The sequence below is a fragment of the Pygocentrus nattereri genome, chromosome 12 (assembly GCF_015220715.1).
Source record: "Pygocentrus nattereri isolate fPygNat1 chromosome 12, fPygNat1.pri, whole genome shotgun sequence".
Taxonomy (NCBI): domain Eukaryota; kingdom Metazoa; phylum Chordata; class Actinopteri; order Characiformes; family Serrasalmidae; genus Pygocentrus; species Pygocentrus nattereri.
In genome coordinates this window covers 34918621-34946530 of record NC_051222.1, presented here as the reverse complement: position 1 = coordinate 34946530, position 27910 = coordinate 34918621, and the positions used below count along the sequence as shown (strand labels likewise).

The 27910-nt window shown below is 39.6% G+C and overlaps 1 protein-coding gene across 1 annotated transcript; it reads left to right on the top strand.

Moving 5' to 3' along the window:
* The first annotated feature begins 2 nt into the window (after nt 1–2).
* Nucleotides 3–27685, top strand: LOC108443869 (adhesion G protein-coupled receptor E3-like). The gene is made up of 16 exons (XM_037543302.1): nt 3–36; nt 1462–1860; nt 3980–4366; nt 6035–6070; nt 7411–7442; nt 7525–7602; nt 7864–8050; nt 8328–8441; nt 11778–11959; nt 14307–14474; nt 17757–17963; nt 18098–18327; nt 18518–18584; nt 19869–19960; nt 20293–20455; nt 26616–27685. The coding sequence occupies exons 1-16, from the start codon at nt 3–5 to the stop codon at nt 26706–26708; spliced, it is 2469 nt and encodes an 822-aa protein (XP_037399199.1). The 3' UTR covers nt 26709–27685.
* Nucleotides 27686–27910: the final 225 nt, after the last annotated feature.

Below are 27910 nucleotides of genomic sequence, written 5' to 3'. Positions count from 1 at the left end.
TCATGAGTGATGGGAAGAGTGATCGTGAGATCAGCCGTAGGCTGGGACAGGCGGCAGCAGTAATGCGGTCACTGTACCGGACTGTAGTGGTGAAGAGGGAGATGAGCCAAAAGGCGAAAAATCCCGGTGGGGGTGTTCCAGGCACGGCCTAACGGGACAAGACCCCGGGGCCGTCCTAGGACCCGCTGGAGGGATTATGTCTCCAAGTTGGCCTGGGAGCTGCTTGGGGTCCCCGGGAATGAGCTGGAGGAAGTTGCGGCCGGACAGGGTCATCTGGGATTCTCTGCTCTCCCAACTGCTACTGTGACCCTGTCTGGACTAGCAGTCAACAATGATGGATGGATGGAACTCTGTCTAGATTTTACTACAATGCTTGTCTGTTTATTATTTTCTTTTAATTAATTAATTCATTATTTTTATTTATTGGTTTACTTTTTACATTTTTGTAATATTTGAATTTTTCTATTCTTTAATCAAATATTTTTCATAGCAGTAGTAACAGTTTGGGTAGGACATTTTTCTTTTTCTTTCTTTCTTTCTTTCACTCAAGCCTTCACCCGTTTACTCTCTTGACTTTTAATCATTGTATTTGTGCTTCTCTGCTTTAATGCAATGGTCTTATTTTGTTGACTGTTTCTATTTTGCTTGTCTTGTTTTAGACATTACTAGTGCAACTCCTGCTGCGCAGACAACAGGTACATTAAACTTCCATATGATTTTATTTGATACTGTCTAAAACTGAACTGCCACCAATGAATAATACTAAAAATAATAATATAGTATATTTGGAAAAATCTGTATTTGAGAATATCTATCATTAAAAACAAAGTTAAAATCTAGAAAAAATAAAGTTTTGATGCAGATTGTGTACTGCTGACAGATGTAGGAAAGATGTAAGATATACTGAGAAGTGTTTTGTGGTCAATTTAAATCATTCCAACAATAGAAATATGAGATTAATCTAAGCTTTAGCTGAAATAAATTACGTCTAAAACAGTAATCGGAAATATATGAAAGAAAAATCACTGTTATCGGCAGCCCTGCATCAGTACTCTGTACTACTAATCTAATTTTTCCAACATTACAGAAATGAGTTTTCTCGTGTAATACTTGATGAGATCAAAGAATACAGAGCAATCACTCTGAAAGTATTAACATGAACACTGTCATGGGCCCATAAACAGTGAATTAAACTACCCTAACCCTAAAAAACGAAACAAATGATGTTTCTAATGAACCTAATTTCAAAATTAAATAAAAAAGTACTTTTAACTGAAAAAGCATTAAAAATGTTTGTGTAGATTATTATTATTTTATAATTTTTTATATCAATATTGTCCAGATATTGGAAATCATGAAATAAATTCAAGGTTATATTGCCCACCTTTAGTTTCACAGTTGTTAAAGGTTATATAGTATAGTTAGGCTTCCTCATAGAAAAATGTTGTTCTGTTTTTACAGCAGCCACATCAATAAACATCAGTTCTGACCCCTGCAACGTCTCCAGTGTTCTTGATAATGCCTGGAGATCAGTCTCCACTGGCTTCAGTGGTTATGATGATACGGTTGTGGAATGGAACGGCTGGTATCGGCTGTATCTTCAGGGAAGAAGTGCTCAGATGCCTGAAAGGGTGTTTTATTCAGGTTACGTGTCCTGTGGTGGGTACTCTTCACTTTTGCTTGAAGGACCTCATCCACTCCTGAAGGACGGCGTCGTCACCCGAGACGTCTATGGATCAAATCCTCAATACATTTCCTACAAATCAAACCCAATCCAAGTCAAAGCCTGTCCGGGAAATTACTACGTCTACAGACTCGTCAAGCCAGCTGTGTCACTTCCAATGCCCACATACTGTGCAGGTATAATTACACATCTCCTTAAGCTTGTGCTAGAACATCAGTCCAAGACACTGCACTGTGATTATTATGATTATTATGATTATTATTATTATTATTATTATTATTATGTAGTAGTAGTAGTAAAAAAATAATAATAATCTTGAAGTGATGGTTTTCATCCTCCTTGATATACACTATTATTTCTATATACACATTACATCACATTTCATTAAATAACTACTAAAAACATCAAATTAATAAAAGTATACTAGACCCTGTTAAATCTGTTTTAAGGATGCTTTTGGAACTTTAAAATTAAGAAAATATCAATGAGAAATATGGAAATGTGTAAAATGTGTAACAATAAAAAAAAAGCTAATGATATAGATGTGCAATGAGAAAAATCAGAGGTCCACACACACACACACACACACACACACACACACACACACACACAGTAGGGTACATAAGACTGGTACATGAGACTGCGAGAGAAAATGCTTCCATGTTGCATTTCTCTTGAATTTAACACAATGCATTTCATTAAAATCATGTAGGAGTTATTTCCAGAAAGGATGACCGCTGAGTGAAACTAAAAGAGAAGTCCAATTAAATGCCCTGCACTCAGTGTACGAAGAGGAGGAATGAAAAAGCCATCAGTTCTCTCAGCCAGTTTGATCAGCTATTTAATTTCATGGCTGAACTGAACAAACACTAGAAACCCTTGCTAAGCAGTTATTAATACTAGTTACTGCACAGCCAGTGAGCAAGTCATACTTCATGTATTTAACCATTTTAAGTAAGCGACGATTTGAATGGCTCAACGACTATTTGCTAACTTTTTTTAGCATCATGATGAAAAAGGAAACTAATAATTCCCCTAAACAGCTAATTACACATCACCTTTGAGCAGACAGTGTCATTATATGTGCTTAGATGTGTTTAGAGGTTAACCACAGAGAGCTCTGTTCTAGTGGATTTTATTCCTCTTCAGTCACTGTAAATAAGTCAAACAGGGAAACAGCCCTGTGACCGGAAGGTTGCCGGTTCGATCCCCTCGGCTGACAGTCCATGACTGAAGTACCCTTGAGCAAGGCACCTAACCCCCAACTGCTACCCAGGCGCCATGGATAGGACTGCTCCGGGCAAGTGTGCTCACTGCCCCCTAGTGTGTGTGCTCACTAGTGTGCATGTATGTGGGTGTTTCACTGCACGGATGGGTTAAATGCAGAGGTCTAATTCCACAGTGTGCCAACCCAGTGACAACTGGTTCTAGATTCTAATATCTATATCAGGAGTTTCACAATTTATATCTGGTGTGCTGCTGAACTGAAGACTTGACTGATAGCTGATAGAAAATCAGTGATCAGTGATCTTTTCAGAGTTCACCCTCTTTATAATCCGCTCCAACACCAGTTCCATATATCTGATATATAACCATGCAACTATAATGAAATGAGTCCTATCACATCATTTTCTTATTTATTTATGTGTAACTATTGGAGTCATCAGCATATCAAAAGTGGCCTTAATTTCATAAAATAACCAAGGCAAATTTGCCACATGAATGTCACCCATATACTACAGCAGATTAGGGGTTTCACTGTTAACTGGTTCTTTATTAAAAATACATTGTGTGTATGTGTGCATATATATATATATATATATGGAATGAACTTTGACATATATGCAATGAACATTGTATATGAACTGAACGTTGATATATATGTAGTGAACATTCCTATTCACTGAATGAAAGTCGCTGTTGAAGAGTTGAGAATGGCCAATGAAAACTGCATCAATAAATGGGCATTAACAAACTCCAAGTGGAGATTTAAAGAAGGGAATTCTGATAAAGTGACCATTATGTATACACAGTGATCCCTTGGACAGAGTGACCTGAGAGTGGCTGATATATGATGAAGTTCATTCAATATATATATATATATATATATCAATGTTCATTCCACATATAGACCAATGTTCATTATATATATATATATATATATATATATATATATATATATATATATATATATAATTTTTTTTTTTTTTTTTTTTTTTTTTTTTTTTTTTTTTTACACACACAAACTACATATTTTTTTCAGCATTTTAACATGTCCATCTGTTTTCATTACAGTTGCTTTTAATACTCCAAGTTATGATCCGTGCAACAGCTACAATTTTCTGGATCAACCCTGGAGAGGCACTAATGAGACTGGAGGGTCCAACTGTGACAGTAACTTCTATTGGACTGGCTGGTATCGTCTGCTGTATAAGGGGATGAGTGTCCGTATGCCAGAGAGCTGTGTTAATCGATCCAGATGTGGTACTGATGTTGGACTGTGGCTGAATGGATCTCACCCTCAGATAGAGGATGGAATAATCACTCGTGGAGTCTGTGGGAGTTCAGGAAGTGACTGCTGTTTCTACAGATCCTACCCAATTCGCGTCAAAGCATGTCCAGGAAACTACTACATCTATGAGTTTGTCGGCCCAAACTACTGCTATTTAGCTTACTGTGCAGGTACCATCTTGAGCTTTACATGGTGTTTAAAGTGCTTTATTAGGATTCCATTTCAAAATTATAACCCCCTCTTTTGTATTCCTTTGATCTCTGGCAAAATAATTGCATTCAATGATGATGATGAAAAAATGTACCAAAAAAAAAAAAAAAAAAAAGATAACCCAGATGTACTTTTCCTAAAGGACATGGTATGCATAAGGCAAGAAAATACAGAATTTCAAGGTTTAAGTGAAAGATTGGATGAAAATATGAAAAGAGAGAGAAACAAGGCATTAGGGGCAGTGACTTACCTCCTTTTGATTTTTACTTATTTACTCATTTATTTATCAGGGACAGTGAAATTTAGTTATCAACAGTATCAAAAGAACTGTAAATGGGCCAGAAATTTGCTGAACTTAAAAGGCAAAATTTCTTCGGTCATCCTTTGACGGATGTTAAGAGATTCCATAAAATAGCTTCAGACTTGAGAGTGTAGAATGGCTTCTCCTCACATCCTGCATTCATTCTGAGGCGGGATGTTTCAGCCCTGATCTGCCCCTCTACTGGATTTACTGAATCATTTTAACAAAATATACAAAAGGGATGCAGATGAGGATGTGAGCAGTGCTGCTTGTGAACACAAGTGTTCACAAGTGTTTACTTCAGTATAGTGCAGCCCTAAGAGTTCATGTCATAGGAACAGAAAGTATCTCAACTATTAGATATTTTCAGTTTTGGTCTAGTGTGCCATCTAGTGGAGAAAAAAAACAAAACAAAGCAACAACAACAACAACAACAACAACAACAACAACAACAACAACAAAAGAAGAAACGGAAAGAAATAAATTCAGTAAAAATAGATAAAAGGACTGAAATGAAAAGCACATTTTGTGCTGAATTTATCTGTAAAATTAAGTTTGAACAAAGTTTGTAGGTTAAGTGGGTTGAGCTGAATTATTTTACTCAGAACTCCTACAGTTTTCACACTAGATATGTATTGGCTTTAGGTTTCAGATCCAAAGACAAACATGAAATGCTTTTTTTTTTTCTTGATATTAACATTTTTAAAAGTGCTAGATAATTCAGAACATGACACCTTCAGTTTGAACCCACTCATTTTTCAAGTGAGCCAAAATGGAATGGGACTGACGGGTGTTTCGTGTTGCCCAGGTGTTCTAAAATGATGTCCAGATGTAAATAAGCTCCAGGAAGGCATCTGGATATAAATATCAGGAAACTAAAGCTAAAATTATAATGTTCTCTCAAATTTGCTGCTTTCTGTAAGGAAATTATAAGCATTGTTGAGAAAGTTGATGCTCTGACTTACTCACCTATTTCTTACTCTTCTTTTTTATTTTGTCATTTTATTTTTATCTTGCTAGCTTATATATGGATGGTGTGTGTGTGTGTGTGTAAATATATACAGGTGGGGATGTGTGACTGTATATGACAGGGTGCATATGTGGTAGAACTCAGGTGTAAATGTCAATGTTACTGTAAAGGTGTAGTAGAACACAAAAGTATGGATGTATGTAGGATGAATTAATTCGTTCATTCATTTGTACACTCAATAGAAGCTATCATTTTCTTGCCTTGCAAGCACTGTATATTCTTCAGACATGCTACTATGTTTTAATGGAATTGTCCCTCTTTTTGAGTGTATTTTGACATTGGTTTGTCTTGTTTCAGACATTATTCTTTTAACTCCTGCTGCTGAGACACCAGGTACATTTAAATTTCATATTATTTCACTAGATTAACTGGCTACTAGTAGTAGTAGTAGTAGTTATAGTAGTAGTAGTAGTATAACAATAATAATAGTAATAATAATAATAATAATGAATAGCTGCACTGACAAAGTACAGCGTATACTTGTGATAATGTAATATATACCTTATGAAACAATATAATACAATATATTATGATATCATCTGTACCATGGTTGTGAAAGGAAAGGGTGTCATCTGGTACGCCTTCCAAGTAATATGTTGGCATGGAGGCCACATCTTATTATAGTTTTGAGAACTTTGTTACCCCAAAATGTATCTTCTGAAAATTTCCAGCTTTGCAGAAGATAAATTATATCAATGTCAGTTTGTCAATGTGTGTCTTTACTGTGCACAGGGACAAAATACACTTCAATTCTCCAGGCAGGTTTCCTATTGCTCTGGTTGTTTAATTACAATACAATGGACATGGACATTTTCATGCATGAAGATGTTTTTAGCCATTGTATATTATATTCGAAAGTCAAGATCTCATATCAAACATAATATTCCATTTTTTGTATTCTCTTATCTTCTCATTTTGATGAATGACTAAGGGAATTTGGCTTTTTACCTTCTTAGACTAAGTTTACTTAATTTAAAGGCTTTGTATCATATTTTTAGTGTGAGATTGAACTGATCAATTATCCACAAAGACAATTTCTATGATTTTTTTTTTCTTCTTAACTTTACTAAGGGTGCCAAAAATGATGGGGTGCCAACTGCATATGATTCAAATGTAATTAATTATAAGTAAAAATTGCAATTGGTTGTACATGAATGAACTATGCCGAGTCACCACACTTCTCGCAAACAGAATTAAACTGAAAGACATTAATTGGGTTGATGTAACATTTCTTCATGTTTCTCCATCTGACAACTTTGAATCATGTGAATTGAAATAAACCAGGCATTGAACATGTTGGGAAAACAGCTGATGAAAAACATTGTGAGAGCTGTGAAGAAAAATCCAAAAATAAGTCAGGGACATCACCAACGTTAGTTTTGTTGGTGTTAAGTTTTTTTTTTTTCCTATTTCACCAACACACTTGAATTCTTTAGATTTTTAGTAAAATCTCAGCCTATTTGGTCAAAAAACACGACACTTGATTAAAGAGGTTATTAGGGAGTTATTCATATTAGACGGTTCTAATATCTGATATACATTTCAATTATTAATGTACTGACAATTATAACTACCACTGTGCGTATAAACAGCCACTACATATTGTCTTATTTCTACCAGCATAACAAAACCTCTGACTTTAAAACCTGTTCTCTAACTATTTATTCTTTCAGTGCCAAATATTACCGTATCTACAGAATGCAAGGTTTGTGACACTTGGATTACACATTGTCTGTTAATTACGATTTCTTCAAAAATAGATTATTTTAACTGACTTTTTGTTTCAGGACAATTTCACACCAAAATGTGGAGAGGATCTGTTTAACCAACTTGAGAACATCACTGCTCAAGTGCTCCCACCACAAGTACGTTCTGCAATAAACAAATACACTGTATAAAATGGCTCATCAGATCTACTTTAAAAGTTACTTCATGTGGTTAGAATTATTCTTTCAAAGTATCTATTTAGGTTCAATAAAACTAGTTAATTTACTTCTTACCACATTAAGTATGTTTTTTTTTAAGTAGAGCTGACAAGCCACTTTATACAATGTGATAAAATAGATACACTGTGTTCTGTATGCAGTACGCTAATGTTTGTAAACTTCTCTCTGATTATTGATCAGGTTGTAGTGAAGTATTTAGACATGGTGCTGAACACCCAAGAGCAGCTTCTGAAGGTTGAAACAGCGAGTCCAGAGAAAATGGCATCTTATGGGAACACAGTGCTGAACAGGACTGAGAAACTGGTGTCTACACTGGTGAAGCCAACAGAGACCACCGACTCTGTTAACATCTCTCGCAATGGCTTAGGTAAATGATTACATATGCACATTATTTAGCGACTGAATTATACCCACTGTTTCCACCACTGGGTCTTTCACCATGACCCAGAAGCGAAAACTAGTTTGTCCAAATGTAATGAGACAAAATCTCTGTTTTAAACAGATTTCAAAGATTAAACTATTTGTGCCTTTTGTTGCAAAAGATTTGTACAAAGGAATCGTCTTGATTTGACTTAACATCCAAAACACTAGCATGGCATAGCTATGTGAGCATATGGTTTATGATTATGGGTTATGGTTCTCAGATATTCAAGTCTTTGCAGTTGGACCAAAAGCTTCCTTGAATGAAATCCCTCAACTGAGGATAAGCAGCACTCAGATGGACATTGACCTCATCCAGATTTCAAAGAATAATGATGGTATAGTAGCAATCTTTACATGCTTTCACAGATCTCCTTACTGAAACACTTTACTTCTTAATCCCACAGTGACAAATTATTGGCAAAATGTCCTAAGTAATAGGTCACTTTAAGATATGAAAGACATGAAAAGTGCATTTATTCATATTCTTATTCATTATATGCAGTCCTGTGCATAGATCTTAGGCTATGTGAGAAAATATGCATGCTATTATGGGCAGAAGTTACACAACACACATGTGTGAAAAACAAAAAAGTGATTTGATAGGTGTGAGTATCTTAACCATTTTCAGAGCTCTACTCTAGAAAGCCCTGTATTTTACCACCAAAAACCTAGTATATCTACATTGAGTCCTTCACTAAAATATATGATGGAACTAAACTTCTCCTCTAAACTGTTTTCCTAACCAAGTTACACACATTACTGCATTACTGCAAGGAGTGCTAGAAGCTATCAACAGAATCCAGACACTAGCAGATGAAAGGACCAGGGAAGTTTAATCAGCAACAAGGGCAAAACAGAATCGTAATTGAGGAACAGGGCAAAAGTTAAAAACACAGATCAAAAGAGACGAGCAAAAGCGCAAAAAGGGAGCAAACACAAAGTCGTCAAAGGGTAAAGAAAGCAATGGTCAGAAACGTAATAAAGGCGGTCAGAAGATGACGCGCAGTAGTTCTTATATACTAAATCTATTAGTCATATGACCATCTAAAACAGGTGAACCCAGTTGGAATTCCGGGGATTGCGAGCGCTGATAGGAGCGCAGACATGAGTCAGAGTTCACAGGAGTTCCCATAGAATCCTGGGTAATGGAATTCATGTGCGAGTCCGACTCCAATTGAGGCTGCAGTCACATGAGCTCCCATTGAACTCGGGGAAATGAAGTCCGTTCAGGAGTTTGCTGGATGTGTGACGAACAGTCATCGGATGGAAGGCAGGAAACACCCTCGTGCCAGCTACTTTTATTTCCGCTCTTTGGCATATAAGTAATTCTATCTGACAATTTCCATGGTGTTCCAGATCTTGCCTCGATTTGAACAGCTCGCCCTTATTTTTCTTTTTTTTTGTTTTTAACTGAGGTGGAAATACTTTGTTTTGATAGACTTTCTTTCCATAAATTACCCCACCCCCCCACCAAATCTCTAGCCTATTGCTTAAAGGAATATTAGCACAAAGTTTGAAGATTTTGAGAATTTTACCTCTGAAATTGTCATCAGCCCCCAATTCCTAATGGGAGTCACTGACCTACCTTATCAGATCTAATGAGTCAATTATGGTATAACAAGTGAATTAAATTCTACTGGAAGGATATCAAGACTTAAATAAAGTAACTGGCATCAATGTTTGCAGAAAATGTTATTTTTCAAAAATTTGTTTTAGCCTAATCTGGCTACCAGCAGAGGGCAGCAGTGGCAAGATGCCCAGCCTGTGCCACCGGCCACAAGCAGAGGGCAGCAAAGTGCCATAACTTCAGGGAACTCCATTCCCAGAAGCCCTCGGGCTGTTTAGGCACAACCTGACACACCTGTGGATCCCTCTACTTAAGGCTGTGCGAACAGCAGTCCTTTGTCACACCTTTGTAGAGGGGTGACCTGTATGGTACGCAAGAATAAAAGAGTCACTGTAAAAGAAACCATTACAAATGAAACAAACTGCCTAGTTTGCTGGCACTGAGAGACTCTGGAGGTGTTCCTGGACAGATGGCCTGATGCGTAGTCTCATGGTACGCATGCACCCTCCAAAAAACCCACTATTTACATTGATTTCTGTTAATTTAAGTGTAAATAATTTATTTAGGCCATAAATTCCATTTCACCCCTTGCCCCTACCACTTACCCCTTAACCCTCCATTCTGATAAGCATTGTATTATCTTAGCTTAATGTTGCTTTAATATATTATGGTCCTTTTCTTCATAATGTCATAAGTATAAAAATAGATAATACTTTGCTGATATCTCAGTAGCTAGCTAGCTAGCTAAATTCTCTCTTAAATCCAGCAGTTCCGATGACTGAAGCTCCAGAATGTAACTGCTGCTCCATTTAAGGGAGGAAAATTTGAACTAGAAGCTGAGAAATAGCTGACTTAAGCTTCATATCACTGAAGAATTAGGGATCTAACTAAAGCCCAGCAGTGAGGTTGCTGGACTTTACCCTTCTCTGCTATCACTGCAGACTGGCAGGGTCCTCTACTAGTAGCCTCTTAAAGAAATGTTCTCTTTTTATTTGATGGTCTCATTTTGTAGGGGAAGATTTGAACCACTACCTGAGGCAACTCAGTTCCTAGGGGTAAGGTGATACTTGAAAACAAGGGGTAAGGCTTAAAAATAAGAAATGGGATAAGGCTTAAGTCTGAAAGTTGTGGGTTTTGTGTGTGTGAGGGTCACCATCGGGGTGAAGTGTGTGGCTCCCCCTTGAGGTCTGTGTTCTGTGTGTGCCTGTTTTGGCTGGTAAGTTCAGAAAAGAGCCTTTCTTGCAGCAGATCACGGCTTCCTCTGTGTTTCTTTTTCTGCTGACACCACAATAAGTAATCTAGCCACACAGTGGTGTGCTCTCAGGATGTTCTGAATAAGTAAAGACTACAAATGTCATTCAACATTTGAAAACCCCTACAACTCCTGCAGAGCTGTGCACCCCTCCTTTCAAGCACACCCACTAAATCTGGCAATTAAAAAATGAGTGTGATGAGGTGTGTTTGAGAAGGAAAAGTCTAATTCAGCAGGACACTGGCCTTCCAGGACGAATTGTGCAAGCCTGATCTATTGGGATCTTAGCTAGCCAGCTATCTTGTGAGGCATCCAACTCGTCCCTGCCCCTCATCGTCATTCAGACTGAGCAATAGTGGGTTATGGAATGCTTTGGGTAGAACCTTCAGTACAGTTCAATTCAAGAAGTCACAAAATGAAGAGAATTCAAAGGATGGTTTGCTGAATGTTTTTCGTAGCATGGTAATAAAAGTGCGGGATAGTTGATCACAGACATTTGGAAAATGAGGAGGGCTATGATTAAATACATGGGGGTTGCGCCCCCCCTAAAAGGGTCTAGAATCAGCCTTGGTGGACGTGGACATGCTGAACACTCTGATATTCAGAAATTTTGCACATGTCAAACGTTGTAAGTAACAACAGGCAGAAATACTGGTCTCCTTTTCATGAAAAGAACAGTTTGAGGCTTGTTTAAAAAAGTTATAAGGGAGGAAGGTGGTGGTTGTTTGATAGAGATCATTGTGTTTAATGATGTTTGTGTTTCATTACAGTTCTTTTATGGATTTTTTTTTTTTTTTTTTTTGAGTAGACACTTCTTTTTCATCATAATATAGTTTTGTTGCTGTGCTTCAGGATCAGCTGCTGCAGCTTTCATGAGCTTCTCTAACATGGCGAGCATGTTGAAACCCAATTTCTTTAACACAACTAACAACACAGTGAAAACCATGATGTCCATTGTGGTGTCAGCAACACTGCCCAAAACCACCAACATGCAGCTCCCAAGACCAGTCAACTTCACCCTGGAACACATCGAGGTGAGTTTCATATATTTAAATCCTAATTTAAAATCCATTATTTTATAATCTTCTTCTTCCTCAGTCTTTAAGTCTAGGCTAAAAACTTACTTGTACAGTCAAGCGTTTGGTGACTAGTCTTCCCTGTCAGGTCTAGACCTACTGGAGTCTCTGCTGCTCTGTTTTACTGTAATCTGTGGTCAGCCACTCTTTACAGAACTAACTCTGTGTTTTTTCTTTCCTTTCTCTGCCGAGCTGATCAGCTGCCCATCCTGTGCGTCTGATGCTGTTGCCTCTTCTGCCTTAATTGATGCCGCTGCTCACCAGCCTTCTGGACCGGTTTGACCACCACTGAGCTTCTTGCTGTACAGCGCTGTGCAGTCCTCACCCTCAGATCTTCTCTTTCCCACTTTACTATAATACTTCATACTAATAATGTTTGCTGTCCGGTGTCAACCAAAGAAGGATGGGTTCCCCTTCTGAGTCTTGGTTCCTCTCAAGGTTTCTTCCTCTTTTAGGAAGTTTTTCCTTGCCACCGTCGCCGCTGGTGACGATCATGGGGGCTCGGACCCGGATTTTCTTTCTCTTCTCTCTGTAATACTGATTGTTTTGTAAAGCTGCTTTGTGACAACACCCGTTGTAAAAAGCGCTGTATAAATAAATTTTGCTTGCTTGCTTTCGGCTGCTCCCTTTATGGGTCACCACAGCAGATCATCTGCTGAAAATCCATCCATCCATCCATCCATCCATTTTCTAAGCCGCTTCTCCGTCAGGGTCGCGGGGGAATGCTGGAGCCTATCCCAGCAGTCTTCGGGCGGAAGGCAGGATACACCCTGGACAGGTCGCCAGTCCATCGCAGGGCTGAAAATCCATTATTTTATAATAAGCTTATTTAATGATGTTTTATGCAGCTGACCACCTTATTTTGGCATTAAAAAGTGGCTGAAGTAATGTACTATAAAGATGTAACAGCTAGGTAGCACACAAGATCAAAGAGGTGGTCACTGATCTTGTGAACTTTTCCCTCTTAAAGCATAAAATACTGTGAGGAGTCTAAAAGACCCACTTTCTCTGAGGCTGATAGTAAATACTGACTGTGTGCTGTTTAACACCCTGTGAAATGCTGGTTTTGTTTTTGGCACTAATGTGGCTTTTCTCAGAGAGAAAGAGTCTTGGTAAATTTACATTGTGAGTGGCTGGTCAGTTCACTTTATGATCAGAAATGCTGAGGTATTGACTCTCTGCCTGCCTGTAGCTCCCATCTCACTTCTCACGGCTGAATGGATAGGCGTTTCTATCTGTTCCCATGGCTAAAGACAGAGCTGCTCCCATCTCTGTTCCTGAAGAGGTTGCAGCAGCTCTCTCTATGGTTGAGAATGTTGCTGCAGTCCTACTCACACCTATTGACATTGCTGCATGTCCTGCCTGTGACTGAGGAAGACACTACAGTCTTCCTTGCATCAGAGGACATCTGATCTGCCCTGCCCATGACAGACAGTCCCTACAAGAACGTTGCTACTGCCCCACCACCAGTCCATGATGTCTGTGCTGTGCTGAGGATTCTGTCATGGTTTCATGTTCCTGGCCAATATTTTTCTTTGCAGAATTGTTTTAATTTGGCTACACTGGAGGGTTTTTAAGCATAAACTGCCTATTTAAAAGCATCTCAATGGTGAAGTCATCATGTTATTGTAGACTTGTGTACATTGACCTTAACTGAGGCAGCTCTTTAAGATAATTTGGGCTCTTTTGTGATCTCCTGGATGAGTTGATGTGCTGTTGTTTTAGTTTTACTAGGCTGGCCACTTCTGGAAAGGTTGACCACTGTTCCAAATTTTCTTCATTTGTGGGTCATGGCTCTCACTGTGCTTCATTGTGGTTTTATAACCTTTTCCAGACTGGTAGATTTCAATAACATATTTTTCACATCTGTATTTGAATCTCTTGAACGTGGCATCATGTGCCGCTCAAAAGACCTTTTAGTCTGCTTTACATTACCAGACAGGTTCTCTTTAAGTGACATTTAGATTCAGCAGATCTGCTGTTAATCATGCCTGGGTGTGGCTAGTTGAGTTTGGTTAATTGATTTAGTAGCTAAGGGCACAATACCCAGGTAGAGCTAAACATGTTTTCCTTTAATAAATGGAATGGTCATTTAAAAGCCTTTAGTGTTTACTTGGGCTAACTTTGTCTAAATATTAAATGCAGTTTAATTATCTGAGCCATTCAAGTGTGAGAAATGTGTCAAAATAGAAGAAACTGGGAAGGGTCAAATGCTTTTTCAGAGCACTGTATGTAAATTAGCAATACAGAATCGTCTTTTTATACTGCACAATATGATTACCACAGCCTCTCTCTTTTTTCCTAGGAAATTGATCCTAATGGTACACTTTCCTGTGTATACTGGAATAACACTGTATGGGTTGAAGATGGGTGCTCCCTTCTCCAGACCAACAGCAGCCACTCTGTGTGTTCCTGTGTTCACCTGTCAACCTTTGCTCTCATCATGCAGACCAACCCAGACCAAGCCTCAGATGTAAGAATAATTGAAGATTTAAAAACATGCATGATTGGCTGCGTTTAAGAAACTTATAATAATTGCTAGCATTTTTTACTCTTAAAAAAGCTGAACTGACAACATCCCAGTGACTTACTCTATCATAAAACCATTTTACCCTACTTACTGCCAAGGACTAAAATGATTTAAAATGTATATTCTGTACAGCAAGTAAGCAGCAGCACCTATTCATTGTTCTGGTCGTAACACAATCAGTGAATAAGGGAGATTTTAGGGATTGAAGTAATTCCGATAGGGGGTGGGGCAACTTAAGAACAAACTGCATGAGATTCCCATTTAACCTCCAATAACCAAGGGGGTGGGGGAGTTGGGGGGTGCTTAAGTTGAGATCATCGCTGGCACTGCTACCAGCATATTTTCCTCTTTATCATCATTGCTGGAAAGTAGCCATGACCGAATAACATGCCCTTTTTACAGCAAGCTCGAATGCGGAACTTATTAGCTCCTGTGATGTTGGCAAAGATAAACCTGAAACCTTCAGGAATGGCTGTTACTGTTGATTCCTTTTTGATTTTATATCTCTGGTTGAGCATGATGCATAAAGTATTGTTGATGTATATCAAAGTAGGAGCATGATCTGTTCAGGTTATTATTGCATATAGATCAGATTTAAAAGATAGTGTAACAGTCTAACAAAAGAAATAGATTTTCTGAGAAAATAGGTCTATATAGGAAATAGGTCACTTTTGCCTTGTGTGAACCTAGCCTTAGAGTCCCTGGCAATGTGAGAGCTAAATATTCCCCTCTGCTACCCATTTCACAAAACCAGGTTTTGTGTCCATGCTGACTGCACATTGCACAGATAGATCTAACATATGTCTTAAACTGGAAGGATGTAGTACTGTGAACCTGATCTGAACTGGCCGTTTTATTTATTTATTTATTTTTCCCAAGCTGTTTATTGATGTTAAGCCAGGAGCTGAAAGGGTGTTTCAATAAAGTTTTCTAGTCCTTTTAGGATACCCAGTCTTAATAGGCTCTGAAAGAAACAGCACAGCATGGCTACACTTCCTAAATGACTCCCCTTCAAATTGCCTACTTTGGATAAAACTTTTTGTGCAGGTCTGTAAAAGGCCGGGAGTATCCATAAAACTAGAAAGAAAACTAGAGATATATTGTCACTTTTATTTCTATCTGTGAAAGGACAAAATTAATTTCCCCTTGTGTAAGACCTACTTACATGACACTTAAACTCTTCCACCTGGGGCAGGTCCATTGCCCTTAACTGGAGTGAGCATGCTATCCTTTTCTGGGCTTGGAGGTGCTGATCCCTATACCCACCAATTATTTGCAAATAGCAGAGATGCCACCCTCCGGCCTCCACACATAATGTCCTCCTGACCTCGGCTATGCCTTGACACCCTGCCCATGAATATCACAAATAGGAGTGGAAACAAGGCACAACCTTGGTGGAGTCCAGCAATAACACAAAGAGCCTGACTTAATGCCTAGTATATAAACACAGCTGTCATTCTGGGGGTACAGACACTGAATACCCTAGAGTAACAGCTCTAACATCCCATACTCCCAGAGGACCTCCCACAAGATATCTTGTGGAGCATGATGGCAAACCATCTCCAAGTCCAAAAACTCATGTAGACTGAACTGCATTGTTCCTCCTCTATCTGAGATTCAACTATTCATCAGAGTCTCTTTTCCAGCACCATTGCATAAACATTTCCAGGGTTTGAGGTTTTGAATAGGGTCCATTCAGACTTTGTGCCCCACTTCCTCCAGAACATGAGAAAAGCTCTCCTAGAGTTGGGAGTTAAATCCTTCTGAACAGGGGCACAGTTGTTCCCAACACACCCTCACTATTCATTTGGGCCTACCGGGTCTGACAAACAGTCCTTCCCTGTCATCTGATCCTACTCACCACAATGGTGATTGGAACCTGAGTGTCCAGAATATATGGTCCCAAGTCAGATGAAATGACAACAAAGTCATTCATTGACCTTTTGACCTAAGGAGCTCCATGTACATTTATGAACATCCTTGTGTTTGAACTTGTTTGTGTTTTGTTATGGACAATCCTTCCCTGCCACAGAAGTCCAATAACAATTCACCATTTGAGTTTAGATTGGGCAGGCCATCCTTCCCAATCATACCTCTCCAGGTCTCTCAGTCATTGCCAGTATGAGCTTTGAAGTCTTCCAGCAAGACTAAGGAATCTGCAGGCAGGGCCCCTTCTGGAACCCTACCCACTCGCTCCAAGAAGGCTGAATATTGTGACCTGTTGTTCAGTGCATAAGCACACAAAATGGTCGGTTTTCCTTTCTGCGATTTTAATTAACTTTGAGGCAACCCTCTCATCCACTGGGACAAACTCCAATTGCACGGCCACCAGCCAGCACCTCTCACCCTGTGCAACTCCTGAGTAGGAGAGAGACCAAACCATATCCAGGACTTTGGTTCCAGAGCCGACACTGTGGGTGGAGTGGGAACACTATCAACAGGCCTGGCTCCAGGACCAAGTCCTGGTGTGGAGTGTGTGGAGTTAATGCAACTTTAAATACATCATTGTAATGGATTGCCACTGAGGGTACCACTCCAGCGAAAAGACACTGACAGCGCAGCACCTTTTTTTTCCCAAGACTGTGGGAACACAAGGCAACACATACTTTCAACTGCATACTTCAAGATTCAAGATTAAATCAAACAATTGCTTATTGGTTTTGTCACGTTTTGTTTTTGTATCTGGGTGTTGACAAAAGGAGGATGGGACTCTTGCCTCCTGTCAAGGTTACTTCCTCTTGATTTGAGTTTTTCTTTGCCATTGTCACACCTGGCTGCTTTAAAGGAGGTATGCAGTTCTCCTACACTTAATTATTTGCATTGAAGCTGAAAGAGCTAAAATTGTTTTCAAAAGAATGTTGAAGGCCATATGATAATTTCAGGAGAAAAGCTATAAAATGACCAATCCAGAGTAAAAGTATACTGACCTTTTCAGCTTTTTTTAAAAAAAAAATAAAATATGTGGCACACAAAAATATTTAACAAAATCAATTTATAGATGTAAACACAGTATTGTTACCTGCCATGCAAAGGCTAAATAAGAGCAGAAAACGTTTTAAAAGCAGATTTTAAAAATATTAAAAGCAGATTTTAAGAAACATTTCTAATTAGTCAATTGTGGGTCAAAACATATTTTCCCTCTTCTTTTGTTTTAAAGTGTTTTTTTTTTGCATCATTACAATCAGAATAAAAATGAGAATTAAGTATTTACTCTTGATTTTCCAGAGTGACCCTCTCTTGGAGCTGCTCAATACAGTGGCTGTGGCAGTGGGGCTGTTTTTCCTGAGTTTGTCTCTGTTGACCTTTGCCCTTTGTCATCAACACATGAGAGTTAACCTCACTCCACTGATAAACCTGTGCATCAGCCTGTTTCTGGCTCACCTCCTCTTCCTTCTCACACAGACATTCCTGCAGTACATGCAGACTAATCCGGTGAGAAATACTTTTTTCCCTTATCAGCTGTGGATAAATATAATAGGAATACTAAAGTACAACATGCATGCATGCATGCATACATTAAAACAGTGTTTTCTGATATATTCTCTGTCTCTCTCTCTCTCCAGCAGCTGTGTGCAGTGCTAGCAGGTGTTCTGCATTTCCTTTTTCTCTCTGCTTTTGTGTGGATGTTCTTTGAAGCTGTTCTTCTCTTGATCTCAGTGAAGAACCTCAAAAAGATCCAATCAAAGCAGAAGGAGGTGCTCAGCTGGAAATGTTTAATTGTGATTGGATATGTTATTCCTCTGATTGTGGTGGGCGTGTCTATTGGGCTGTTTCCTGATGGATATGGCAGTGAACAGTAAGAACATAGTTTCATTAACTGTCTTAGTTAGAATTTAATTTCTTAATTAGAATTTATTTAATTTAGTAATTTCTTTACTAGAATTTCTGATGAACATGTTATGAAGCAAATCCTTTTATGTGTGCTACAGATGATAATCAGATAACTACAGATAACAATGTGACATTCTCTGTCTTCCTTTGTGCAGATGCTGGATTAAGACAGACAGGGACTTTGTCTGGAGTTTTCTGGGTCCTGTATGTTTTATTATTATAGTAAGTTCTAAGAAATCTCTTCATACATATGAGCCCACCACCCACAAGGTCCAGCATGGGGGAGCGGTGCAATGCCATATAGGCAGTGGGAGATTGCAGGAAGGCCTTGGCCCCTGTGGCAGAAACTGGTTCTTTGTATGTGGAATGTAACTGCACTGGGGGAGAAGTAGTCAGAACTTGTGCAGGAGGTTGAGAGGTACGAACCAGTTGGGCTCCACCCACAGTGTCGGCTCTGGAACCAAACTCCTGGATAGGGGTTGATCCCTCTCCTACTCAAGGGTTGCACAGGGTGAGAGGCACCGGGTGGGTATGGGAATACTCACGAGTCCCTAGTTGGCAGCTGTGCAGTTGAAGTTTGTCTAGGGGGACGAGAGGGTCGCCTCAATGTGAATTAAACATGCCTTTTCAATATTGCATGGACCTTGTTAACAGTACCCTTGGACTGGCAGACTGGGGTGGTGGTCCCTATTTTTAAAAAAGGAGGACTGGAGGGCATTACTGTATGTGTGGACGCCTCTCTGGTGTGGGTGGCATCTCTGCTATTTGTAGATGTTGTTTTTTTGGCTGGATCACATGTTTGCCTTCAGCGCTCACTGAGTGTTAAGTGAGATCGGCCACAGGCTGGGACAGGTGGCAGCAGTATTGCAGTCTTTGGACCAGACTGTAGTGGTGCAGAGGGAGCTGTGCCAAAAGGCGAAGCTCTCTGTTTACCGGTCGGTCTACATCCCGATCCTCACCTATGGTCATGAGCTGTGGGTAATGACCGAAAGAACGAGATCGCGAATACAAGCGGCGGAAATGAGCTTTCTTTGTAGGGTGGCAGGCTACACTATTTGATAGGGTGAGGAGCTTGGTCCTCTGGGAGGAGCTCAGAGTAGAACCACTACTTCTCCACATTGAGAGGAGCCAGCTGAGGTGGTTTGGGCATCTGACCCAGATGCCCCTGGACACCTCTTGGTGGGGGTGTACCAGGCATGGCCTACTGGGACAAGGCGACAGGGTCATGTGGGATTCTCTGCTACCGTAAACCTACACTAAGTGTTTAACGGTCATGATTAAACTTTTTTAGAAGAAAACTACATTGATTGAAAGAATCATTAATTCAAAGTAGATTAAATAAAACTTAGTTAATTTAATTTTTATCATGTGAAGTTATTTGGTAGGTTAATAGGCATTTGAGGTATTATGAGGGCTATATATATATATATATATAAATAATATATCACTGTATTATGCAGCAGGAATTGTTTTGCAATAATGAGTAACTGTTTCCTACATTTGCAGTTTAACTTGATCTTCTTCATCATGATCATCATCACTCTGAGAAAAACTGTGGCAGGACTGAACAGTGAATTTTCCCAAATGAAACAAATGAGGTATGTTACAATATAACATTGACACATTGAATTTTTTTGTTAAAGTTTCCATTTATTTTTATCACATTTGCAGACACTTATTTGGAGTAACTTGCAGTTTAATGTAGTTACAGAGATAGATGAATATATCTAAGAGTTTTACTTAATGACACTTGTTGGTATAATGTGGAGTTCTTGCTCAAGTGAGGAATTGAAGCTCAGTGTCATGTGGAGGGCAGAGGTGTTGTCCACTGTGGTACACCAACCATAATAAACCCACTGATATATAAAATAAAAATGAAATAAACATGCATAATCCACCTTCTTCTCCCTTTCTTTCTCTGTATCCCTAGAATTCTTATTTTTAAAACCTTGATCCAGATTGTCATCCTCGGCTGTCCCTGGATTCTGGGTTTCTTCGTAAATGGCAGTAAGGTGTTGGGGATTCTCTTCCTGTTCCTCAACTCCCAGCAGGGCACCTTCATCTTCCTGGTCCACTGTGTCCTCAACCAAGAGGTCAGTCATTGCTTGTATCTTATTCAACTAGCATTTCATCCTAAACATGCCACTTTCACTTAGTGATCTGTCATCTTCTACTACCAGGAAAATGTGTTTTAATGTGTTTCTGTCTTTGTTCACTTTTATTAATTACTTTTCCTTTCCAGCCCTTCAGTGAGGTAGAGTCTGTAGCTTTAAACCTCATTCATCTTCATCAAAGATGAATATGAATAGTGTCTTTGCATCTTTGTGCTAATCCACAGCACTTGCCATGCCATTAGTACATGCTACAGAAATCCATAAAAAAAATAGTAACTAAACAAAGACTTAAACGTCCATTTCAAAATCAATTATGTGTTCTGCTCTACATGGTATATGAGTTGTCATTACATAACAAGCTTATATTTAACTGCTGATGTACCATGCATGCAAAGTTCAAGTTGGATTGTTTCCTCCCACTGCTCAGGGGGTGATTTCAATACTTCAGCTGCCACCAAATGTGTTGTAAGCTATTAAAGACCACAATTTTCAGAATTGTTCCTTGTACCACCTCTTACATGGGGAATATAACAGTGGTGTCATATGTGGGGTTGTTCAAGTCTGCCAGAGGCGGTTGAGCAACTATGGCAGGACATCTACAAGAAGCAAAGTGGGACCTGGTCTGGAGGTTTATGGCAAGCATTCACTTTTTCATGGACCTTGTACAAAAGCAACTCTTGAATTTGTTTTAGCTGCATGTATTCCATATCATGGTCATATTGGAAAGTGAATATTGCCTTATTTCAGGGTCCTGAATGCTACTGGGCAACTTTTCTCTCTCCTTTGGTCTGATCATTTTTCCTCAATCCTGACAAGCCATTCAGGTGATTATAGTAGCATTATACTGTTAGTTTCTGCTGCTCAATAAGATACCATGTTCACCATAGAGATTGGTCAGGTTATGAGAGATGCCTGGTATTTTCCAGAGGAAATGTTCTGTGTTCAGACCAAAGAGTTCATTCTTGGTTTCATCATATTGAATGTTTTGTCATTCATTCGACTGCTATCTTTACCACAAAGCCCTGATTAGTGGTGCTGCAGAAATGATTGTCTTTCCAGCAGGTTCTCCAATCAACTTAAATACACAATATGTACATCTATTTTTTTGGAAGCATGGTTGTGAATAAGCATTGAGTATTCTGAGGGCCAGTAAGTTTATCACACTGGCTTATTATAATATTTAAATATTCAGAATAATTATGTATTTCCTGCATTTAGAGGTCCAACTATATCATTCTCATCATAAATCACTCTTAGTAAAAACACTGAACAGTGAATCTTGCCAAATCAAACGAATAAGGTCACAAGCAGCACACATCTTATTTTCATGTTCTAACTTTGGAAACAAAGGTAAAGCAAAAAAGAGAAGCACATGCCTAGACACAAGAGGGTAGGTAAACAAAGGCAGACAGAGAAAGACACAGGGCATGGATGGTACGGACATGCCGCTCTCTAACATGCAGCTCTTGAGGCTCAGAACAGAACCAAAAGGAGCTGGCCTAGAGGAGAGTTCGGAAACAGAACTACAGAATTGGATAAGGTACTGAACAGGAGAGTAGATTGGAGGGCAGACAGAAGATTGGACAGATGACCGAATGGGGAGCGAACAGGTCACAGGGAGGCTAACCAGGCATCTGGACTTGGGACTTGAGGGAACAGACAGTTGATTGAGAAGGTGGATGAGACAGGAGGCTGGACATGGGACATAAGAGACTGATGAAATGATTGAACATGGACAGAATTGAGTGAAGACTGGACAAAAGAACCAATGGGGATAAAACACCAGACTGGGCAGAAGACAATACAAGACTGGGCTGAAGACTGGTCAATAAAATGAATGGGCTTCATAACAGACAGTGACAGGGACTACAGCAAGAAGATTAACAGGGGCTGGTATGAACTAAGGTTGAAACAGGAACAGAGATGTTGATGGCTAACTGAACAGGAGGCTGGGTGTGGAACATGCGCTGGAACAGTGTGCTGGGAGGCCTATGCAGGGACTGTAGCTGCCCAGGGAGCAGGAAGAGGGACTCTTGAAACCAGCACAGTAGCAGTTTGGGGTACAATTTCAGGGGACCAATACTGACTGATAAGGGCACTTGGCAGCTGGTAAGGCAGACTTGGAGGCTACAGGCAGGGCAGAAGACTCAGAGGGAACAGGAATCAGGTCAGGGCAAAGGACCAGGGATGCAAACCATTTCAGCTTTGCAGTTAAAGGGCACTGTAGTCAGTACTGGAAAGTGCTGGGTCAGTATCAGAGACTGAGGTTCATGGTCTCTGGTGGCCCTGCATTGATATCATCAGTCAGCAGGGAAAAGTCTGCATCACCCTCAGACAATGCTGTGAGGAAAAGTTCCATCTTGCAGGTGCTCCCCAGAGCACAGGGCAGTATTGGTACTGCACTGTCATTCACAGAGGCAGGCTGATCTACATCAATGTCTTCTACTGCTGGCAAGCTTACTGCAAATCATCAGGGCCAGACAGGCCTGCTGTATCGATATCTTCAGAAGCCTCAGGAGGAGCCACAGGCTGGAAAAATCCCTTCAAAATCTTTGCCATTTTGCTCTCTTATCTAAAATGTTTGCCTTCTCCGCTTAAAAATTTACCCTGATATAGGCTAGAAAGATAGGGCAAACTAACTGCTGAAAACAGTGCACAGCATGACAAATCCATCACAGGTGTCTTCCCCATCATACTCGCATGAAGTTGCCGAAAAAGGCAATAAACAAGGTTTCTTCATTTGAAGAGAAGCAAGTAAGTTTTCTGGATACTTGCATAAGTAAATTATTGACCCCTGCATTGAACTTCAGTTCATTAGAAAAAAGGTCAGCTTAGTTAAGGCCTGAGTGAGTGTAGCAGGAGCATTGTTATTTAGAATGAAAATACAACACTTATTGCTGAACAAGGTGTACAGGTTAAACGTTTAGTATGGGAAACTGATGTGCTCAAAAAGGATACATCACTACACGACACCAACATAGTGATTACTTTGGCTTCCTGAGTGGATTAATATGGATCAGAGTGAGTTTCAAGAATTAAATTAAGAAGTGCACACATGAAGTACCTACCCAAATATACACAATCATATGATTTGAAGCATAAGCAATTGACAAACCTCCTGGCCATGCCCTAAGGGAGTGGCTTGAATGTCAGAACAACAAGCAGAATCCTCTGTAATTTCATCAGCACAGTCATGATCACTTTCTAAAAATTCAGAGTCAGGCATGGTAAGATCTGATTGTGAGATTAGAAGTTCTTGTCAAAACATTTTTGACAGAAAAAAATATTTTAAATAATCAGCCTGAGATTACCAATGTCTGAAGTCTTTATTCTTGCAGCAAGGGAGCAGTTACACACAGAACATAGTCTAGATGTAAATGCTCAAAGTATACTTGGTGTATTTTGCTTTTGTACCTTTAGTGGTTAGATTTACATGCCTTAGATTTATACCCCACTTCCAGTTGCCAGATGAGCCGACACCTTCCATTACATCGTAATGAGCCAGCGCATATGCCATGCTTCCCCTAAGGGGCCCCCCTCAGCTCTCCCTGTCTCAGTATATCCTAAGCATAATATAGCGTCTCATCGGTGTACTTGTCTTAATCAGTCAAAGAAGGAGAAGTGTACTAGGAGGCCAAGGAGTGAAACAAAGTAGAAGTGCACTGGCAGGCCAGGGGTGAAATAAAGTGTACGGCTAGAATAGGGATGCATTAAAGATCATTATACTGTTGGTTAGTAAGTGGATACAACATTGATATGACACTGAATATTAACATAGAATATAATGCTGATATGATCATTATCACAGAGTATAATACTGATTTTTCTAACAATTTTCCACATCTCTACTTTGCAGCCATATGGTGTGTCAAATGGGTGTTGCGTACCATTTGTACCTAATGTGATGTGTATAGGGTTAAAGTATTAAAGAGAGTGATGCTTTTAGCCCTTAGACAACTGGGCAATCTCTGAGCTACAACATCCTAAAGTATACCACAGGGCCATACCAAGGGCCATGCAGCTGTGTTAACACCAGCATGATCATGTATATAGAAATTAAATGGACTGATAGTCCAGTAGTCTGGAACAAAGCAGTGCAAGCTCTTAAGAGTCTGAAAGGCTTGATGTATTTCTGAACACAGATGGTAAGCTTGGACACTTCAGATTTACAGTATTTCCGCAGGACCATGTCAGATTAAGAGCTGGCTGGGGTGCACAACAGTAATTCATAAGTCCTAGAAAGGATTGCATGCCCCTCTTCACCATGGGTGGATTGAAGGAGTGGATGAGATTTAATTTTTTGTGTGACAGTCATTGTTTGCCCCTTGTCAGAAAAAAAAAAAAAAAAAAAAAAAAAAAAAAAGGAACTAGACTTCCCATTGGGTCAGATGGTGTAGCAGCAACAAAGAGCCCTCAGGGCAGATGGATTCATCTTGTCTTGATCAACAGGTTATCAGCATATTGTAAAACAGTACAATATTCAGGGAGTGACAGAATAGACAGTGAAGCACGCACAGCTGTGGTGAAAACTTCAGGCGAATCGACAAAGCCCTGTGGCAACCTAGTCCGTGTGTTCTTTACCTCTAAATGTGACAGCAGATAAAGGCTGTGACTTAGGGTGTAGCAGAATGCACACATCAGGGACAATAGGTGTGAAGCACCAATCTCACTCTCCTGGCTTTCGCATGGGGCTAACTGGAGTATTATAGGGTGAAATGGTGTATACAATAACTCCCTGATCAATTAAAGATTGAATCACCCCTGCAGTATTGTTTTCATTGCTTGCAACAGAGAGGTTTAATGGTAGATAATTGAGCCTTGTAGGGATCATGATTTAGGAGACCAACCTGGTCTTTGTGGGTGGTTCATAGTGTGTAAGGGACTGAGCTAAGGTGCTTGGGAATGGAAAGGGGCTCACACACAGGCTCAAAGGTCTGTTTTGTGAATTTGGAGAAGGTTTATGACCGTGTCCCCCAAGATATTTTGTGGGAGGTCCTCCAGGAGTATGGGGTGCCAGGGCTACTCCTCTGGGCCATCCAATCTCTGTACTCCCGGAGTGAGAGCTGTGTTCGTACACTCGGCCTTAAGTCAGACTCTTTCAGTGTTAGCATTGGACTCCACCAGGGTTGTGCCCTGTCTCCACTCCTGTTCATGATATTCATGGACAGAATGTCAGGGCATAGCCAGGGTCAGGATGGCATTATGTGTGGAGGCCGGAGGGTGGTGTCTCTGCTGTTTGCAGATGATGTTCTTTTGGCTGAATCACATGGATGCCTCCAGCACTCACTGGAGCGGTTTGCAGCTGAGTGTAAAGTGGTTGGTATGTGGGTAAGCACCTCTGAGTCCATGGTCTTAACCCAGAAAAGGATGGTATGTCCACTCCAGGTAAGGGGAAAGGACCTGCCCCAGGTGGAGGAGTTTAAGTATCTCGGGCTCTTGTTCACGAGTGATGGGAAGAGGGATCCTGAGATCAGCCACAGGCTGGGACAGGCGGCAGCAGTAATGCAGTCACTGTACCAGACTGTAGTGGTGAAGAGGGAGCATTTGAACTGGCACCTCACCTCACTCCCACATAATTAATATTGGCAACTTAAATAATAAGAATAAACCGTTACCATACACAATGGAGTTCAACATCCAGAGAGAATATTGTGAGCTTTTTGAAATCCAAAACTCTTAAAGCCTTTCTAAGCAACTTGGTAATTGAACATGGTTCATTTGGGACTAACCAGCATTGTGGCAGTGCCAGATACTGGCCTCTGTGGACAGCAATGTCGCAAAAGTTGATTAGATGTGTGAGTGCATGAGCATCAGTTGCCAAGTCCATGTCTACTAGTACCCACCACCATGGGGAGGAGTTCTTTAACAATATAAATGGTTACTCAGAAGATGAACACACTCAGCTTAGGTGCATATTGTATGTCCTGGGTAAAAAAGTAAATGCATCACTTCTATGTGTTTTAACTCTGTTGTGCAGTGGTCAGTATTCATTCCAATTTTTATTCATAAATATCCAAGTTGTCTGCATGACTTTCCTATAATTCCAGCTTGGAAGAAAATCAAGGATTGGATAAAAATACTTTGACATTAATATTTATGTTGATGTGTTTTTAACTACCTGATTATCATGTAATTTCAGATCAGAAAGCAGTACAGGAACTGGCTGAACACACTTTGCTGCTGCTTCAAACCCTCAGACGTGATGGAAAACCAACATGCACACATTAATTAAAACAGCATTTCAATAATAAGATCAGAACATCCAAACATAATGTACTTTCCATTGTTCCTTTATGGCTGTTTTGTTTGAATACCTTTTTGTAATTTGTAAACTACATTTTCTTAAATACAGTGAGATTCAGTGTGCACTTAACTACAGGCTGCCTAAATTACAAGAAATAAAAAAAATAAAATAGACGTACACAGCACATATGTATAGAAGAAGATATGCAAGGGGCAAATACAGTCTTGGATGCATGTAGACACACCAGTGGCATGTGTGTATGCAGGTTCTGGAGGAGGTGGGCCATAGAATAGTTTAATGTTCATAAAGTACATCCTATTGTTCATGTATTTATTACTTTTTATACATATTCACTCATTCCAAATTTGATGCCTGCAACAAGCTTCTCCATCACCTTTCCTTCTAACAGCACTTAATTGTTTGAGGACTGAAGACAATTGATCTAGTTTTGAAAGTCAGTCTAGGGCATTTTTTGTTGTATGTTGAATGTAATGATGCACCACTGGTTTTCAGTGGGACACTCAGGCCCATCTGGCAACTGCACTTTGACTGCTCTTAACACATTTAGGAAATTGCTTGGTAGTGTTATTGACAAGCATAGACATCCCTGAAAAAGGCACTGAAAAATATCACATATTTTACAGTCAATGGTGCCTTCACAGATGTGCAAGTCACCCTCTAGTATACCACTATACCATTTATATATAAACTTCATACTAATAACAACTGCACTGTTCTAGTCCTCTTCGGCCTGGAAAACCTGTCATTTATTTTCATACATAATTTCCTATTTCCTGCATATACAAACTGAAATGTGTATTCAGAGCGTAAGGTCCATTTCAGATGAGCCCAGAGAAGAATTTTGGAAAGTTGCTGACATATGGCTTCCACAGTGTAAAGTACGATTTCAACTTGCATTTGTGGATGCAGCATCAAAAAGTGTTTGGCAACAGTGCATATTCCTATTTTCCCCCTATAATATATTGTCATAAAGTATTTGTTTTGATGATTCTTACATATGTAAATGAATTTACAAAATGTTCCTGAAATGCAACATTTTTCATATACAAAGAATATAATATGCAAGTTAATTTTTTTTTTTTTGCAGTGAAGGATAAAAATTTTGGGGGCTTTTTCTGTTTTTTTTTTCGGGGGGGGGGGTTGTTTTGGGATGGTTTTATAGTGCACTT